The 20,162-nt window shown below is 37.3% G+C and overlaps 1 protein-coding gene across 4 annotated transcripts; it reads right to left on the bottom strand.

Moving 5' to 3' along the window:
• Positions 1–888: 888 nt before the first annotated feature.
• On the bottom strand, positions 889–20,045 carry DCLRE1A (DNA cross-link repair 1A). Of its 4 annotated transcripts, none has more exons than XM_017892486.1 (10): positions 19,961–20,045; positions 18,330–19,461; positions 14,893–16,557; positions 13,098–13,231; positions 11,576–11,694; positions 9,667–9,807; positions 7,942–8,087; positions 7,003–7,157; positions 3,210–3,351; positions 889–1,455 (listed from the first exon to the last, which is right to left on the bottom strand). In XM_017892486.1, exons 2-10 carry the CDS (start codon positions 18,787–18,789, stop codon positions 1,295–1,297), a joined length of 3,123 nt encoding a protein of 1,040 aa, XP_017747975.1. In that variant the 5' UTR covers positions 18,790–19,461; positions 19,961–20,045; the 3' UTR covers positions 889–1,294. The 4 variants fall into 4 exon arrangements, with proteins under 4 accessions (XP_017747975.1, XP_017747977.1, XP_017747976.1 ...); XM_017892488.1 differs by lacking the exon at positions 19,961–20,045 and adding an exon at positions 19,844–19,940; XM_017892487.1 differs by lacking the exon at positions 19,961–20,045 and adding an exon at positions 19,765–19,827.
• Between the last annotated feature and the right edge of the window lie 117 nt (positions 20,046–20,162).

Here is a 20,162-nt window from a genome sequence, read left to right as displayed (position 1 = left end):
GAAAAAGCAAAACTGTGGAGACTGCAAAAAGATAACTGCTTGCCAGGGGTTTTGGGGATGGAAGTATGAATAAGCAGAGAACAAGGATTTTGGGATAGCAAAAATTTTGCAGGATATTACAATGGGGGATGTGTGTCATTATACATTATACTAACCAAGGAATGTACAACACCAAGAGTGACCCTACTGTAAATTGTGGACTTTGAGTGACTATGATGTGTCAACGTAGGCTCATCTATTGTGAGAAATGTACCATTCAGGTGAGCAATGTTGATCATGGGGGAGCTAAGCACATGGGGGTGGTAGTAAGTATAAGGGAAATCTCTGTACCTTCTACTCAACTTTGCTGTGAACCTAAAACTGCTCTAAAAAATAAAGTCTTGGGCTGGGCACAGTGGCTCAAGCCTGTAATCCCAGCACTTTGGGAGGCTGAGGCAGGTGGATCACAAGGTTAGGAGATCAAGACCATCCTGGCTAACACGGTGAAACCCTGTCTCTACTAAAAATATAAAAAATAAGCCAGGGGTGGTGGCAGGCGCCTGTAGTCCCAGCTACTCGGGAGGCTGAGGCTGGAGAATGGGGTGCACTCGGGAGGTGGAGTTTGCAGCGAGCCGAGATCGCACCACTGCACTCTAGACTGGGCAACAGACACTCCGTCTCAAAAAAAAAAAAAAAAAAAAATTAGCCAGGCATGGTGGCGGGCACCTATAATACCAGTTATTCGGGAGGCAGAGGCAGGAGACCCATTTGAACCCGGGAGGTGGAGGGTGCAGTGAGCCATTGCACTATAGCCCGGGTGACAGTGCGAGGCTCCATCTCAAAAATAAATAGATAAAGAAATAATAAAGTCTACTAAAAACAAAACAAAAAACCCAAAAGACACTAGAACAAATTTTATATTAATTTTATTTAGGTATGCATGTCATATAAAAGTTTCATCTCATAATTTTAAAGATACATAGTTACTTATATATATAATACTTCCATCTAGTTTATTAATCATCATTAATCCCTGGTCTCTGAATCTGCCTCTGCTTCCTCTTCCAAGGCTTTATGCAGAATATAACTGCCCATGGAGGGCAGGGGGACAAGAAATTAAGGGTCCCAGGGAGACCCAGTTTCAGTTATCCTTGATGACACTGAGAGGCATTCAGTACCATGAACATGTTCAAACATAAATGAGAAAGTAAACTATCTGGTTTTTCCACACAAAGTGCAATTCATATCTCTATAGATTTAACTACTAACAAGCTACATCCAAGCTACAACTACTACTGAATACTTGGAGGTATCATCAATATCCAGCTTCCAATTTCCACTCTCTAAAATATTTCTCCATTGTGTTCCTAGATTTCCAGGTGCCAACATTTACGGTAGGTATGATTTTCTGGGGCTTCAGCCACTGGACAAAGCGCTTCATTTCTAGGTAGCTGCTGTGTTCACTGTAAGGAATTCCTGTAACACCAAAGAAACAAAGTTGTACACTAAAATCAAATTAATTTAAAATTCGCAATCCTAAAACAGAATAAAACAAAAGAGAAAAGCAATCCACAGTATTTTTGTCAAAAACTCCTTGGTGCTTTAGTTTTCATAAGAAAATCTGTTGATATCTTTTATGAATAATAAAGATTAAGACATTAAAATGATGCCGATATGGTTTGGTTCTGTGTCCCCACCCAAATCTCATCTCAAATTGTAATCCCTATGTACTGCGGAAAGGGCCTGGTAGGAGGCGACTGGATCATGGGGGTGGATCTGCCCCTTGTTGTTCTTCTGATAGTGAGTGAGTTCTTGGTCAGGCATGGTGGCTCACGCCTGTAATCCCAGCACTTTGGGAGGCCGAGGCGAGCAGATTACCCGAGGTCAGGAGTTCGAGGCCAGCCTGGCTAACATGGTGAAACCCCATCGCCACTAAAAATACAAAAATTAGCCAGGCATGGTGGCTTATGCCTGTAATCCCAGCTACTCGAGAGACTGAGGCAGAAGAATTGCTTGAACCGGGTAGATGGAGGTTGCAGTGAGCCTAGATCATGCCACTGTATTCCAGCCTGGCGACACAGCAAGGTTCTTGTCTCAAAAATAATAATAATAATAATAATAATAATAAGATAGTGAGTGAGTTCTCAGGAGATTGGATGGTTTGAAAGTGTGTGGCATTTCCCTGTTTGCGCTCTCTCTCTCTCTCTTTTCTGCTCCGCTAAGGTAAGACGTGCTTGCTTGCCCTTTGCCTTCTGTCATGATTTTAAGTTTCCTGAGCCCTCCCAGTCATGCTTCCTGTTAAGCCTGTGGAACTGTGAGTCAATTAAACCTCTATTCTTCATAAATTACCCAGTTTCAGATAGTTCTTTAAAGCAGTGTGAGAATGGACTAATACAGATATGAAACTTAGAACTTCAAAAATCTACTTTTTTTGTGTGTATATTTAATAACATGCATTTCTAGAGAGTCCTATTTAATTAGGAATTTTCTTCTTTTTAAACAATTCTTCCTTTAGACAATTCACTTAGCTACACACTTCAGGAAAATATGGAAGAAATATGAGTCAAATGTGAAGAAAAACAAGCCGGAGACTCACTTCCAGAGCAGGTAAGTGGATTTGTCCCCAAGCTTTGCACACATAAAAAAAATAGGAAAAAAACACCACACACACACACTTTATCTTCTTTATTGAAGATCAAGTACCACAAAGAAAGGTGAAAAGGGTCCTATTTTCAGTATACTAGGGTCTTTAGAGGCTGAGGGTAAATCACTGGTCTGGTGACACACCAAACATGTTTCCATCAGCTGTCACTGCAATAAGCCAACTCTGAAGGCAGTGGTAAACCTCCTCCAAGAATGAAAACAGGCAAGTCTGTATCTCCTGCTGTCACCACATCTAACCCATCATCTTCCTGCTCCCAATCTCACACTGTCATCTATACTTCCAGTATGTAACCGCAGTAGTCCTTTCAAGTAATTCTGCAATTTCCTCTCAATATCACTGATCACAAAGTGAAATGATCTGTATTTGTTAATGTTATCTACTAGTCAAGCTCCTTTATATCAGTTTACAATGGACTAGACACAGGATTAGCGTTGTAGAGAGATTTGAAAACTCTTGAATTATTAAATTCTTTGGTGCCTGTTTTTGTTGGATTTGAACTTTACAACATTTTTTAAAATGTAAAGTAATTATAAACATTAAAAGTTAGAAAATTTAATAACTATACCATATATTGAAATGTTTCCTTTGGTCTGGGGAATAACATCTGCTATTCTAGTGAACTTGTTAGAGTGTGTCCATCCTGTAGGTCGAAACGCCAAAATCTGATTGTATTTCCCACCACACTTCTTCAAATGATTCTGTAAGCCCTATTAAATAAAAATAGCACATTGAGGTCAATGGAAACGGGTTATGTGGAATAAAACAGACTGATTAAAGATGTTATACTGGTGCAGGCGTGGGGAGTTTTCACTTTTTAAGCATTAGCTTCAACAACCTAGTGCCATGCTTCTAAAAAATAATCACTGAAAAAATATATAAAATATTTTCTCCTTTTCTTATCTGAAGTTAAACAAGTACAGTCTGGAAAAAGAAAAAAGTGTAACAAGACAACTTTAAACACAAGCAAATAGGTATAAACAAATTACAATTCCGATAGCTACCAAAAACAAAAACAAAACTACTCTCCAAATCTTACTCCACAGAGATAATATCAACAATGGTATCAACAATGGTAAACACCAATGCAAACATATCTCCATGCATATACACCAAAAGGGGATAGCTAGGTGGAGAGAAGTAATTTTTTTTATGTGAATGGCATCATACTCAACACAGAGATACATTTTACAGCCGCTTAATAGCATTCTTTTCAGGTGTTTATGCCTTTTACCCTTTAAACATGAACTAGATTTATTTTAAAACTTTTCATACCACTATTGTTGGAAGTAATATGCTCCCCTTGTAAGTCTTGAGTAAAATAAAACTTTCCCAAGCTAAAGTAATCATAAATGATGACATTTGATAAAACTCTTAGAAAATCAATGACCGAAGTTCAGTCTTTGAAAGATAAGAGAAATCAAGTTATAAATAATAATGGCACGAGGGATACAAAAAAATCTAATACTTTTGGTCTGAAGACTAAAACCCATAGTTTCAAAGACTTACAATGAATAGTAAAATTCATTTTGTTGATGAACTGGTAACAATTCTTTGATCTCTCTTTTGTATCAAATAAGAGCCTTTTATTAATTAGAAGTGAATATAAAAATACCTACCATAAGACAACCATATTTCTTACCAATTACTATGCACACCAAAAAAGTTAGTTATTGATACGTAACTACATTTCCATTTCAATATTCTTGGCTCTGCAAATTTGCAAGTTTTTGCCTTGCTTAGTCTAAGACCTAGCTAATGTAATATTATTTGTTTAATCACTATTCCTTCTACCCTTGTCCTCACAAAGAAAGAAAATAAGAAACTGAGGTTTAGAGTAATTATACATTTAATATATAAACTGAGTCCAACTTTCAATACACATCATCAAACCTATCCATTCCTATTTGTCTCTGCAAAACCATCCAGAAGAATTAAATGATAACTAATATTTGCTTTCTGTGGGACAAATTAGAGTTACCACAAAAACATCATTAACCTGTACTATAAACAAAAACTTCGGATATTATCATATAAGCCAAATCTACAGAAAAAAAGACTACCAGCAGCTACAAGTAGCCCATTAACCACAATTTGAGAACTATTCTCATGAGGAAATTTATTAAGAATAGTTTAGTCAATATGAAATCCCTGATTTATGACTTGTTCCTGATTTATTTGGTTTATTTGTAACCAGTTTGGGAGAAAAATACTTTTTGCAATGTTACTAGAAGTATTTTTTCAGCATGCAAATAATCATCTATAACATCACTGTTATAACAATTTACCACAATCAATCAGTCAGGTTTAAATCAGTTGGTAGTCACCTATGTAGCACATACGTGAACTTGGGATGTTGAACTAGATAGCATGAATGGTATTATTTATAGCCTTTCAAAGGCTTTCAGGCATACCCTGGGCACCTTGAAAACTGTGTTAGGATTACCTTTTCACAAAAAGTAATTATCTCTCATGAAATACAACTTTTGACTGGTAAAAAAAAAAAAAATTGGCTCTAATGACAAACATCAGCTTCTGCTCCATGTGTGTTTTGGAGGTAAGAAATCTTCCGAGGCCAGGCGCGGTGGCTCACGCCTGTAATCCCAGCACTCTGGAAGGCCAAGGCAGGCGGATCACAAGGTCAAGAGATGGAGACCATCCTGGCTACCACGGTGAAACCCCATCTCTACTAAAAATACAAAAAATTAGCCAGGTGTGGTGGTGGACGCCTGTATTCCTAGCTACTCGGGAGGCTGAGGCAGGAGAATGGCGTGTACCTGGGAGGCGGAGGTTGCAGTGAGCTGAGACCAAGCCACTGCACTCCAGCCTGGGCGACAGAGCGAGACTCTGTCTCAAAAAACAAAAAAAAAAAGGAAAGCTTCCAAAAATATGTAGGTAAATGAGGGACAGGGGAAGAAAAAAAGCTTTTCACAATATGCCGTTTTATATTTTGTTTTACCGTTGTGAATGTATCACCGATTTAAAACATTTTAAATATGTATTTCCATTATCATTGCTAGAATGTTTAATAAACAAATATTAAAAGAAAAAAAGAAGTCTTCAAAAAATCAATACCCAGTCACTTTAATGGAGCAAGGGGAGGGACGACTGAAGGAAATACCAGTAAATATCCATTCTGGTATTACATAGTTGCTAGGGTCAGTGTGGAGGAAAAGAGGATACAGATTTCACTCTTTGCAAGCTTACAGCCTAGTAGGCAGGAGGTCAGTAAACCCCACCTCCTAATGGAAACCACCTGCCCTTTCTCAGCTTTTTCTCTCTCTCATCATGTATTATACCATCGGCACCTAGGAGCCTTACAGATTGACCTTTCCACAAAGAACTTGTGTTTTATTATAAAATCCTAAATGTGGAAACATACAGACTTGACGACTATCAAAAATATAGATTTAATGACTCCAGATCACTCCTCCAAGGACACTAGCCTCAAAAAATCATTCAGAATCAACATTTCTGAGTTATTAAAACCAACTTGAATTCCTGTACTAAAAAGTTATGCTTACGCCAGACGTGGTAGCTCATACCTGTAATACGAGCACATTGGCAGGCTGAGGCAGGCGGATCACTTGAGCTCAAGAGTTTGAGATCAGCCTGGCCAACATGGCGAAACCCCATCTCTACTAAAAAATACAAAAATTAACTGGGCATAGTGGCACATGCCTGTAATTCCAGCCACTTAGGAGGCTGAGGCATGACAATCACTTGAACTTGGGAGGCAGAGGTTGCAGTGAGCCAAGGCTGCACTACTGCACTCCAGCCTGGGCAATAGGGTGAGACTGCTCAAAAAAAAAAAAAAAAAAAAAACGCTTGAGTAGTAGTGAAAACCTAAATCTTGTTTAAGTTGGGATTTGTAAATATATGCTCTCTACAAGAAGGCCATAAGCATCAGAACGCACAGTCTGTAGAGTGGTAGGCTGTGAGAGAACTGTCGGAGAGGAAGAGGTGTGGCCCTCTTTCTGTTCAAAGTGGATGCACCTCATTACCTATTTTTCAGGTCTTGCTCAGAATTATTCTTCTGAATAATCTTCTTGCTCATCAATTATTCTCTTATCTTAGATTCTCTCTGTCCCTCACAACATAAAAATCCTCATCTCTGATGGCCAACAAACAAGCAACCCTCCTCCCTTTGGCCATCAAAGTATCCAGCCCCTCTTCACGCCATGCTCTAGTCTTCCTGTCTCCATTGCCTCACCTTTCATTCATTCTTTTTATTTCATAAACACAATAACAAATGTGAAAATATTCTATTATAATTGAATTCCTCTAAGTTAAATGTAGTTTAAAATCATAAGATTACCTTTTTTAGTTCACCCTAAAAGACATATCTCTTGAATGCTTACCTTAAAATTAATTTGCATCATTGGGAGAAGGTGAACCAATGAACTGCACATGTCGGTAGTGATGAGTGAATTAATTTCTGGTATATTGAGGCACTGTAGAGTTTTATATTTTTCCTGGGTCATGCCCACTTTTGAACCTAAAACATCAGCAATGGCTATGGGCAAAAGAAAAGGTTAAAAATAGTAAACGTACAGCTTGTGAAAAAAATAGTTACAGCTTAAGCAAATTTTAAGGTAAGAATTTACCAAATAAAAGGAAATTAAAAACATTCACACTTTTACCATGATATCTCAAAAAGACAGAATCATTTTGTTAGTTTACTGTGTGGAATAAATTGTGAGAAAACCAAATAATTTATTTTTAAAGGCTTACTATTTACTATTTAAAAACTGCAAAAGTGTATAGAAAGTGGATAGAGGAAGAGAAGGAACTAAATTTGAAGAAGTTAAAAGCCCCGGCTTTATCATCTTTAATGTTTGATATAATGTGGCCATACTTAAGAAGAAATAGAAAGTATTTTGCAAATTAGTACAATACTACCTGGACAAACTAAGTTATACATCCAGAAATCATTTAGGAACAAAAATTAAAACTCATTGCTAACATAATTATTATCCTCAAAGAATGCAGCAATACAACTATGCATTAATCATCTTTCAAAGTTTACTAAATAATAATGTAGCATGGGCAGTTGCTCTATAAATTTCTTATATCTAGAAAGCCTAAATTAAACACACTTATCAAATGTTTCCCTAAAGTCAAACCTTTCAAAGATTAAATGTTTCAAACTATCAAATTTTCCTTCAACTTCAAAGGTAATATTGAATCATTACAGGAAATAATTATCAAACTCAAGAGTAGAAACTTAAAGGGTTTTATGCAAAAAGAATCTGATCTTTATAATATATTAATGTAAATTAGATACACCTATCACTCACCTAGGAAGACTTTCTCTTTTCCAATAGAGTAAGTGCCACAGACAACAAGAGCATGTGGGTTTAGAGTTAGAGCCTCAAAGGCAGTGTTGATGGCAAACTGGATAACCTCTTGCTGAGATGGAAAGGTGTATTCTGGGCTACAATATCTATAATATGGAAACATGGTACTCACTAAAAGAACAATAAAAAAGCCATCACCTTAAGCTGGATGCTATTTTAGAAAACAAGTGTTAGCAACTTACATACAACAGCAGTATAATATATTAACACCACAAGTTATCTCACTGCCTGTAGTTAGAATTATTTACCAGTTACTACTAACTTATGATCAAATTGTAAGTTTTCAATATATCTTTTTCATTATATTTCTTTTATCACTCTCAAAAAATTGTCTTTTTGAAGACTTTTTTCCCCAAGAATATTTCTAGCAAGCCAGCTATTTTAGTTATAAATTATAAAACTCAGTATCTTTTATTTAACTCCAAACACTATCAAAAAATCATATTGATAAGGATTATATCTGGACTAAAGATTGACTTAATAAAAAATGATTAAAGTAATGAAACTAAACATGAATTTAGTGAAACAGTTTTAAATCAGTTAATATTGACATGGTTGATATTAATATCATTCTTTACAGACACAGAATATATATACTATGTGTATATATACGTATACGTGTACACACACACACACACACACACACACACACACAAATACAACAGATCCAGTTGGGTCTATCTCCATACAGTATAACCCAGCAAAAAATTAACTCTAAGCTACTATCTACCTATCTATATTTGAGATGAAAAGTAAGCACTTTTTCACTAAAAATGTAATAAGCCACAAAAAACAAACATTTTCCCAGTTTTGGAATTGTTTTGCTAGTCAACCATTAGAGAAGAGGAAGAAAACTTTCTCATTAAAACCCATGAGGAAATTCAGAATCGTATCAGAATAGAACTAGGTAACAAAAAAGGTTTTTTTTTTTTTTAAAAAAAAACTTATTTTCTTAATTTATCTAGTGCTTAAAACTCATATAGAAGAGTGGAAAAATCAGTTACAATGTGAGAAAACTGGATGCGGAAAGACCATCTTTTACAAAAATATCGCATCCAAACGTACTTCTTAAAACAGGTTGAAATGGTTAAGATAATTTCTAACAAGTTGATGAGATATTTTAATATATAAAATCACATCATATACCAGAAATATATACAATTTTTATTTACTTAATAAAGTTAGGGAGAAATACATACACAGCTAAAATGTAATGGCTTATGCCATTATATTTATAGTACTCAGGAATTCAAAACTGTCACTTATAAATTATCTTTTTAAGAAAAGAACAACAGTAACTTTGGATACCCAAAAACAGAATCACATTTTGGCCTCTGTCTTCTCTTCACAATTAATAGCTACACAGTTACTCTTAAAAGGGTGTCTTCCTAAAGTTTGCTCCTAAGTTTTTCTTCCTTGTTTAACAGGATTCTCATATAACATGTTTTCAAAAATAAATCACACAAAAAAAAGAGCTGTAGTCAGTTAACACATGCAATCTCAAATTTGCCCTTAAGCAAGTATATATATATTTTTCAAACAGCATCCCTCTGATAAAGAGCCTTAAAATAATAATTGGCAATAAGCCGTCATTTTGATAACCATAATACAGAGAGCAAAGGCTGTCAGTGGGAAAAGGAAGCACACAAAAAAAGCCTCTCTTACGTGGTATCTAAGTACAGCATATGGACTTTCTGGTCCGCAAGAAGAGAATGTTCCATGCTGGGATCTGCCCTGAAGTCTCCCGTGTGTAATATGACAGTACCATTGGGAAGATAAAAGAGGATCATGACAGCACCTGGACAGCTGAACACAAATTTCAAAAGAGTGTTCTTAACACAGGCAAGCACCTAAAGGAACAGTATCTATTTCAATTATCACCAAGTTAGCACACTTTATTAGCTGACCACAATGACATAGCATTGCACTACAGAGGAAACGCGCACTTCAACTCAAGGACATTTACATCATAAAAAGAACTGGTGTGCAGGAAAGGCAGACCCAGGTTGCTCAACCTCCACACATTCCCAAGAACAGCATGTCCTTAGGATTGGCCCTTGGCTGGCTCCTGGGAAATGAACTCTGAACCCTAGGAATATTATGCCTGGTAAGACTGTTTTGTATGCCTGAGACATCGAACTATGTGATACTAGCTTGATGCTAACTTTGTGATCTATGGTGAAAACCCCATAAAGTTGAAATTAAAAATCAGAACTTGCCCGCCCATGGTGGCTCATGCCTGTAATCCCAGCATTTTGGGAGGCCGAAGTGGGCGGATCACCTGAGGTTAGGAATTCGAAACCAGCCTGGTCAACACAGCAAAACCCCGTCTCTACTAAAAATACAAAAATTAGCTGGGTGTGGTGGTGTGCGCCTGTAATCCCAGCTACTTGGGAGGCTGAGGCAGGAGAATAGCTTGAACCTGGGAGGCAGAGGTTGCAGCGAGCTGAGACTGTGTCATTGTACTCCAAACTGGGCAAAAAGAGCAAAACTCCGTCTCAAAAAAAAAAAAAAAAAAAAAAAAAAAAAAAAACCAAAACTGGAAAAAAAAAAAAAAAAAACAGCAAAATTAGCAGACAAAAACTTAAAGGCAACCTAATGTAATAGCTTGGCCTGGATTTTAGGAAACCTATATTTAGTCTTCTTCCTCTTCATCTATGACCTCTATGGTACAGAGGGCTAACATTCTATGGAAAGTAGAAAGCGGCAGAGTTGATAACATGAATGTGTTTTGACAACATGAATGCTGATAGTACTTTATATTAAAAGAAAAAAAGAGGGTAAAATGGAGGCTATTTCCAAGAAAAAAATCTTCAAAATCTTTAATATCTGAAGGCTGAATGATTTCTTAAAGAGGGGTAGGAGGAGATAAAACTGACCCTCTAGTATCCGAATAGAGTACAAGCTGTTAATTTATATATATGATACTAAAGAAAATGGCAAAATGTTATTTTGCAAAGAACAGCAGCAACAATATGTTAAGGTATTTTAAAAAATAAGATGGCATCTCAGATGTCAAGTGTAGTAATTTTTTTTTTTTTTTTTTTGAGACGGAGTCTCGCTCTGTTGCCCAGGCTGGAGTGCAGTGGCCGGATCTCGGCTCACTGCAAGCTCTGCCTCCCGGGTTTATGCCATTCTCCTGCCTCAGCCTCCCGAGTAGCTGGGACTACAGGCACCCGCCACCACGCCCGGCTAGTTTTTTTGCATTTTTTTAGTAGAGACAGGGTTTCACCGTGTTAGCCAGGATGGTCTTGATCTCCTGACCTCATGATCCGCCCGTCTCAGCCTCCCAAAGTGCTGGGATTACAGGCTTGAGCCACCGCGCCCGGCCAAGTGTAGTAATTTAAACCGGATAAAAAAATGGGTTAGATAACATTTAGAGGATCCCTTTAATTTTAATCTCTGATTCTATAATTGGGCACATTATTTTTCAAAAGGAGAAACATCTTACTCAAGTTTTAAGAAATATGAAGCATATTAATTATAATGAAAAAAGTTATTAAATAATCATGCCAATGTGTTGTCCTTTTGAACATTTAAAAAAATGTGCTATTAAGATGACTTTAATACTTACTGATTGGCATCAAGCAAAACAACTTTGACACCATTCACGACACATTCAGTGTCCAGTGGCAATGGATGAATATATTGTTCTTGCACATGAAGTTTGTTCTTCAACAAATTGCCAGTTATCTGCAAAACAGGACGTGCTTATTGCTGATGCAGTAAAACACTAAATAAGTATTTTATTTCGTATCTAGTTTAGAACCATAGCATCTTAATTAACATCCCTTTTCCTGCTCATATTTAAGTAAACACTCCACAACGCCAGGAAGAATTTCCTATAATGGCTGTGCCACTACTCTGCTTGAACATCGTCACTGACTTCACCTCATCTGTGAAGAGTCCATCCTCACTATGACATACAAAAGCCTGAGTGATCTGGTTCCAGCCCATTCCTGTGAGTTTGTCTCCTGTTATTCCCTACCTTGCATTCTAGCCATTTTGAATTATCTGAAGTGCCTGGAATGGGCATATTTCTCAGGTGCCTGTGCCTTTACATACACTTTAGTCTCTACCTAGAATGCTCTTTCCTCTGCCTGGTCCTGGAATCAGACAGATTTGCACACAAGTTCAGACTCTGCCATTAGTATCTCTGTGACCTGGGGCACGTCACTTCACTTCTCCAAACCTCAGGTGTTTCATTAATAAAAAGAATTCTTAAATCACGCTTCAAGAATGCTGTGAGGATTAAATCAAATTCTAGTTCAAGCCTTTAGTAATGAGCATTAAAGTGTTCACTTTTTAATAATTAGTTCAAGGTATCTTTTACCACAAAACTGTGTCTAACCTCAGCCCAGGACAGGGTAAAGCATTCTCTTCTCCCTACTCCTAGGTACTCCATTCATTTTTCTATTATAATACCAATCCCAATGTGGCATTATTTATGAATGTTTCCTCTGGAGGTTATAAGCTCCTTGAAGCTCGATACAGTCATGTCCCTCAGTATCTGCAGGGGACTGGTTCCAGGACCCCCTGAGGACACCAAAATCTCAGGATGCTCAAGTCCCTTACACAAAATAGCACAGTATTTGCATATAACCTATGCATACCCTCTTTAAATCATCTTCAGATTAATTATAACACTTAATACAATGTAAATTCCATGTAAATAGTTGTCATACTATATTTTTAAATTTGCATTATTTTTCATTGTTGTATTATTTTTTATTTTGAATCATTTCGGTTGCAGTTGGTTGAATCCATGGATAGGGCACTCACAGATACAGCAGGCTGACTGTATTTTGCCTAGAATCCATTTAGGCTTTCAGTGAATGTTTACTGAATGCAACTTCTTGTTTTTAGTACTTCGTGAAATAGTTTATCTTTTGTTTCCATGTAATAAAACATGTTTTCTAAAAACTGAAAATTGATGTTAACTCGTTTAAGTTTAGAACTTTTATGTGGAATATGTTTTCTCATATTTTTTTCTAGTAGAATGAAAGATCTGACTGTTTTAATTATTCTTTTTTAACGAAATTGCTTAGAAATTCACAGCATTCTACAAAGCCAAAAGTTAGAATACTAAAACTTACCTCACTACAATAAACTGGAAATGTGAAGTGTTTAGACAATCCAGCATAATGATCAGAATGAAAATGTGTGAGAAAATAGGCTGTGCAACCTTCAACCATGCCATACTGAAAGGCATCAACTGTAAAGCCAGTTCCTGCAATAAAAATACCGACACAGTAGGCTGAGCAAGAGCTAACAAAGATACCCAATTTGATGATAAATACTGAATGAACCCTCTATACTCTTTACCTCTTATTTCCAATTTAACTATATTTAAAAACTTATACCACATAAATTTAGCAAAAGGTAACACTAAAGATGAGAATGTCTTAAAAGTGTCTACCAAGTATCTCAGTATAGAGACCTTTATTTGTGAATAACTGCACCAAAGAATTTTTTAAAATTCTAGGTTACAAACCAATTACTTCTTTGTTTTAACTAATACTTTCATAATACTTAGCATTTGACTTCTGCAAAACAGCAAAAGGAGAATGCTAACTTTCTTTTAAAACACGAATTTTCAATGGGGGCAGTATTGATCTAAGGAAGCCAAAATGCTTGAGGGCCAACATAATCTCACATATGACACAAACAATGTATCTATCATCTTTGAATTTCGCTGCACAGTCAAACTGGAGAAGAGGGGTGGGAAACAAGAAAAAAATGTCTAAAAAGGTTCCTTAGAGGAGCAGTAATGAAGAAGGGGTTGAGAAATACTATTGTAAAATGTGCTCATGCAAGAAATAATTAAGTGTACTGACTGGCGATGTGCAAATAAATAAGCATAACTTCTCAATTCTACTGAGGCTTATCAACACATGGTTTTAGGATCATTTAAAGTATAGAAAATTGGCCGGGCTCGGTGGCTCACGCTTGTAATCCCAGCACTTTGGGAGGCGGAGGCAGGCGGATCACAAAGTCAGGAGATCGAGACCATCCTGGCTAGCATGGTGAAACCCTGTCTCTACTAAAAATACAAAAAAAAATTAGCTGGGCATGGTGGTGGGTGCCTGTAATCCCAGTTACCCGGGAGGCTGAGGCAGGAGAATGGCGTGAACTCGGAAGGCGGAGCTTGCAGTGAGCTGAGATCACGCCACTGCACTCCAGCCTGGGTGACAGAGTGAGACTCCGTCTCTAAATAAATAAATAAAATAAAGTACAGAAAATTAATCAAAATAATTATTAAAAACACCACTTGTGTTACGAAGTATATAAATGCTATTCTATATATAAATGCTATATTGAACAAATTATAGATCTAGAACATCAATAAAGCACTTTAAAAATCTTTCAGCAACCAAGTATATACTGGCAGCAACCAAGTATATGAAAGGGCAGAGAAACTAAGTTCTAATACGGTTTTTAAATTTTTGGCATTTACCATGATAGGTAAAACCTGTGACATTTCCCATCTGTGAAAGTATTTAGTACTTTGTATTTCTCACAAGCATTTAGAGGCTGCCTTTTATTATAGTTATTTACAGAGATGCCTTTCCTCCTTTTGTATTAAGCTGAATCCCTGCTCCTCTCTTACTAATCTTTCTATAGCCTGTAATATCTACCTAACTAGTATAGTCACTTACACAGAGGATATGTTTAATAGAAACTTGATGAACTGAATGGAGCAAAAAAAATAAAATAGGCAAAAACCAAATCTACGTTAGAGGCTCATAAAGTATCACAAAAACAAAGGAAACATATAGGAAAAATTGTTTCACACACACACACACACACACACACACACAACAGGCAATAAACACAAAGTTCAAAAATGTTGTCTTTGTTGATATATCGAGTACTGATATTTCAACTTACCAGGTATTTTCTTATAGAATGGACATGTCTTTTTTCTTGATCCTCCTACATTAGATGACTCTGGGATTTTCTTGTTCCCCCTTTGCAGCCCACCATGAGCTGATTTTGTGAACACTTTGACTTTACTTAAATTGACTGCTTCAGATTCAGTATTAATAAGGTGATCTGATCTCTTCTGATACACTCCTTCCTGCAGTGAATTTGACTTTTTACGTCTCTTTTTTTGACGCTGTGACCTTGCACTAGAAAGTTCCACAGAAAGCTGACTCTCATTTAAATTACTTGCATCAAATTCTAAATCACTTAAAGATTTTTCTGCCTTCCTCTTGCACTGCGAGGACCTCTTATTATTAGGACTTGGAACCGGATTGAAGTTTATCCCTTCTAATGCACTTTCCCCTAGCAATTTTTCTTCTTTTCTTTTGGGAGGTAGTCCAAAATACACACCTATATCCATTTGCTTCATTACCTTGGTAGAAGGATGTCTTGCATTACACTCAAGACCAGAAGGCAATATTTTCAAATACTTAGGAGCCGGTGTACTAGAAAAGTTTTCTGTATTTAAAATTGTAGCTTTACCAACGGGCACACCATCTAATGCCTTTCTGCAGAAACATGCTGAGTTAGTATTATTCTTAGCATTCAAGTTCTCACTTGATAATTTTCTAATTTTACTTTGGGTTGGTTGGGAAGAAAGATATCCTTCTCCCTGACTTTCAAAAGGTTTCAACATTGAACTCTTAAGTAACGGAAGAGAAACCTGATTGTAAACAGCTGATTTTTCAATGACCTGTTTCTGTTTATTTGATCGAGCTGAGTGAAATGCTGGCTCATCTTGTTTTGCTTTAGCTACCTGATGAACAGAAGCAGCAAGCTGCCCTGCCAACGCAGGCGGAAACAACACAAAATCACCACCAGCACATGCCAGATCATAAGGCAAAGTACTCTCATTATTTTGGGAAATAGGCTGAGACAAATCATTTAGACTATTGAATCTATACAGTCCTTCATCATACTTATCCTGAGTTAAGAAGCTGTTCACTTTGCGGCAGCTCTCATCCTGGTCCTTCATTAAGGGACCATGTCGTTTTTGAAAAAAAGCACAGCTGTCATCATCTTCTTCGAGGCTGCCATCTTTAGAGCTTTCGGTAAAAAATAGTTGTTGTTGTGAATCATCCAGTTTTTCATCGGTATCATGAGTGTCTTCATCACTTTGAAGTGGAGAATAGGAGATTCCATAGTCGCTAAAGTCATTTTCTGGCAATGGCAAATTTATGTGTTCTGAGTTGTTTGCAAGACGCAAAGCAGCTCCTACCAGTTTGTCATTCTCAACAAATTCTGTAAATTGTAGAGCTTGTTGGGACGTTTGGATATGAGCAGAAATCTTTTCACTGGCTTTGGTTGGAGATGGAGACTTTTTAAAATACTGTGTCATCAGTAAGGGATCACTTGAAACTGAGTTATCGGTTTGGCTCTGATACGAAGACCATCTTTCCTCAAGGCTACAAAGAACACCTGACTTGGTCTCACTGAAACTGCCACCTGATGCAGGTGATGGGCTGCTAAAAGGATGATCACCAGCCCTGCTTTGAGCTAGCAGGAAGTGAGTGTATCTCTTGTAATGAAAAGGAATGGTTGAGGTACACAGAAGACCATCAGGACACTCTGAAATTTTAATAAAGAAAAAAAATTACAGGATCAAAGAATATACTAAGCTTTGACAACATTAGTAGTACAAATTGGGTTCCATTATTTAACATTCACGTTGTATACAATAAAAAGTAACAATTTTAATAAGAGTAGTTATAATTGTTGATATGCTGAACAAGTTTTAGATTCTATTCTAAGAACAGAATTTGAGAAACTGGTTAATTATAAGGCTTTACTAATTTGGAAACTATTCCCTGTCATACTACCATGATTGAGAAACTTTCTATAAGCCATCTTGGCATATCCCTGTATATGTTAATTTCCAGGTTTATCAAAAAATGACACCTCCCTCCCCTCAAAAAAGATGTTATATTTCTTATGTTAAACTAGAAAACATCATGGCTTACAACCTAACTTAAAAATGTCTCTTAAAAGCATTTGTTATAGAATGGAATTTATTTCAAGAGAGCCATCTGAGAGTCTGTTCACAGGAGTTTAGTGAAAAACTGAAGGAAAATTTTTTTGAGATGGCTTCATCCGTGAGACATTTCACCCTAAGGTCTTCAACCACGGACTCCAATTTCCATTCTTGATTTTCAAGTTACATGAAAGCAAATTACTAGCAAATTTATGAGGTTTTTCACTTGCTATCCTTTTATGGGAAAGGCTAATGCCAAATTTAAAGAAGAGGTTTTTTGTGTGTGTGTCTTCATGCAGTACTTTAAAATAACTACAGGTTAACAATAAAATTTATTCTGAATCATAGCTAACATGAAAGCCATATTGAGTATTTTTTTATTTTACTGAATTTAACTTTTCAGATGAAACAATCTATATATGGAATAGAAATGATTTTAAAATATAAAATAATCACAACAACCAGTTGTCCATATATATTCCAAGTAGGATTTTCTACGTTAAATACTTATTACATATTTTAAAAGATAAAAAACATAGCATACTTTTATTATCATTTGACACATTTATTGTTAGAATCTTAATCACCTAAGACTCCCTCACAGTTCCTCTTCCTGTATACATTAGCATGATGACTAAAACATAACCATATTTAGAAACCATACTATATCTATACTTTTTTTTTTTTTCAGACAAGGTCTCACTCTGTCGCCCCTGCCAGGCTGGAGTGCAGTGGCATGATCACAGCGCCCCATAGCCTCCACCTCCTGGGCTCAGGTGATCCTCCCACCTCAGCCTTCCAAGTAGCCCACCACACCTGGCTAATTTCTGGTATTTTTTTTGGTAAAGACAGGGTTTCACCATGTTGCACAGGCTGGTCTTGAACTCCTAGGCTCAAGTGATCTGTCTACCTCGACCTCCCAAAGTACTGGGATTACTGGCATGAGCCACTGTGCCCAGCCTATTTATAGTTTTCTAAGGAGTTCCATAAAAATAACCAACTGGGCAAGTTACTTGACTTTTAAGAACTTTCATCTATAAAATGTCAATACTACCTACCTTATATGGTGGTTGTGAAAGTCAGGTAAGTAAACAGTGTGAAAGTACCCAGCATAGTAAGGATTCAATTAACATTTATGGAAAATAATCCAGATACTTAGGAACTTTTATGAAATAACACAACGTATTTAAACTGTTTTCTAGTCTGCCATTTTCTTTACTATTATACCGTTGACAAGTATGGTGTCTCCCAGTGTCCCACCTCTCTTTTAGTTTACTGTTTGCCTTCCTTGTTTCACTGAATTGGTATGTCTGACTTAACGAAGACTTTTTAGATTATTTAGAAACTGCTACCTTTTCTGCAGTCTTACCTGTTTCAGAGCATGGTGGAGAATCCAAACATTCAAAAACATGCCATCGAGGTGTCTGCCCTATCAATGAGGAAAAAGGCATCTGGCAATTTGGACAGTATCCATCATAAACTGGACGTATCTTTGGGGACACGTGTTGGCTTTTGTGAGTTCTACAGAGCTTTCCTGGAGTAGTCTCCTTGTCTTGGGTGTGCTGAATACCATCTCCACAACTTGAATTCTGACTAGAAGCTACAGAAGTCTGACAATCTGCATTTTCAGGGGGCATTTCATGGTCCTTCACCTCTTTAGCTTCTGTGGCTCTTTTTCTGTTTCTATTCCGTTTTGACTGGTATTTTCCGTCTGTTCCTTTTCCAACAGATTTTAGAATATTTTTAGAGCCATTATCTGGATCAACTCGTTTTGGTTTTCTTTTAGATTTGTATTCCCAAATGTCGTCTTCGGAAATGTCTTCTAACATGGCAAAATGATTTTATCATTCAAGAAGTATTAATCTTAAGTAAATTGAGAGTCCATTTGTTGTCACAAAAAGTTACAGAATTATTTTGCTGAGAAAACAAAGGTAACAAAACCCCCACCAACTCAATGGGAATCTGGAGTGTTGGTGATGCACATACTGGCAAGCTACAAACCTTGTATCTGACAACACCTGCTGTTCCATCCATACCACAATAAAACTAAGAGAAACCTATCATAGGAGCAGCAACTGTGAAGTTCTCCATTATGGGTGCTATTTCGTTCAAATATCTTGTTCTTTTCCAGGACTTGATTCATAAAAATAAGAATAATACTTCGAAAATTAAGCACTCATGGGAAATATAGGTTCAACAGCTTAATCTTAGAACGAGCTTTGTAACATTTTTATGAAGCTACTGTCGTTCTCTCAAGTGGACAACCGTCCAAATAATTCATAAATCCAACCACACTCCCTGGACAAGTGGATCAACAGGTATCCCAAACACTAAATGGCTATCTCAGTTTACCAACAAAACTAGTCACAACATAATCAAAGAGATGTGTAATTCGCAAAAAAACTGCGAAATCACTGCCATTATCCACGACTAGTGGATACTCAACCACTTCAGTTTCCCGGGACAGTCCATGATCTTCCTCCAGCAGCAATGAACAATCCCTGCACAGTGAACAAGAAAAGTTCAGATATGTGAAAAAAGTTCAAATATGTGAAAGGGTGGGCTTGTATTGAGGTCTGACTCTATATTGCACCCATGGTTCCGAAGGTGGCCAGCCCTCTGGCCACTTCAAAACGGGGTCACATGCCAGCCTCTCCCTTATCTTTTGGCATTAGAGGCTGCAAGGCCAGGAAGCGGGGCCTTAACCCTCTCCAGAAAGCACAGCCAGCTTCAAAAAAGCCCTCAGAGTCCTCCCCTTTTGAAGACTCTGAGGTCCGCCCTCAAGGACCCTCGCCGCCGCCCACCTGCCACTCGGCGCCCCAAGGGAGCCGCTCCAGCTGCATCCGCTCCCCTCCGCACCCCCACCTAAAAATCTTTTCGCACCCGCACTTTCAGCACTCCCAGACGACAAAACGCTGTATTTGTAAGTGAATGTCACTCGCGCCAGTCACTCCCAGATTACAAAGCCTTCTCTCTGGAGGTTATCCCTACCCCGTTTACCTTTAGTGTCTTGGCGGGAACAACTTCCCGCTGTCAGTGCCGTGTCGAATCGGCGGATGCTGGTCAAAGAGAGACTTTAAAAATAATTTTAAAAAATAGGTTGCCCTTTTAAGTCCAACGGATTTATTGTATTTTATTTTTGTTCGAAAGCCTGCTAATTCCCAATGTGGAGGGTGGGGGATGGTTCCCTTTGCGCCTCTGG

This window comes from Rhinopithecus bieti, unplaced genomic scaffold, assembly GCF_001698545.2.
Source record: "Rhinopithecus bieti isolate Rb0 unplaced genomic scaffold, ASM169854v2 scaffold_21201, whole genome shotgun sequence".
NCBI classification, from domain to species: Eukaryota; Metazoa; Chordata; class Mammalia; order Primates; family Cercopithecidae; genus Rhinopithecus; species Rhinopithecus bieti.
The sequence above is the reverse complement of the archived record's forward strand: the minus strand, read 5'-3'. Positions and strand labels throughout refer to the sequence as shown.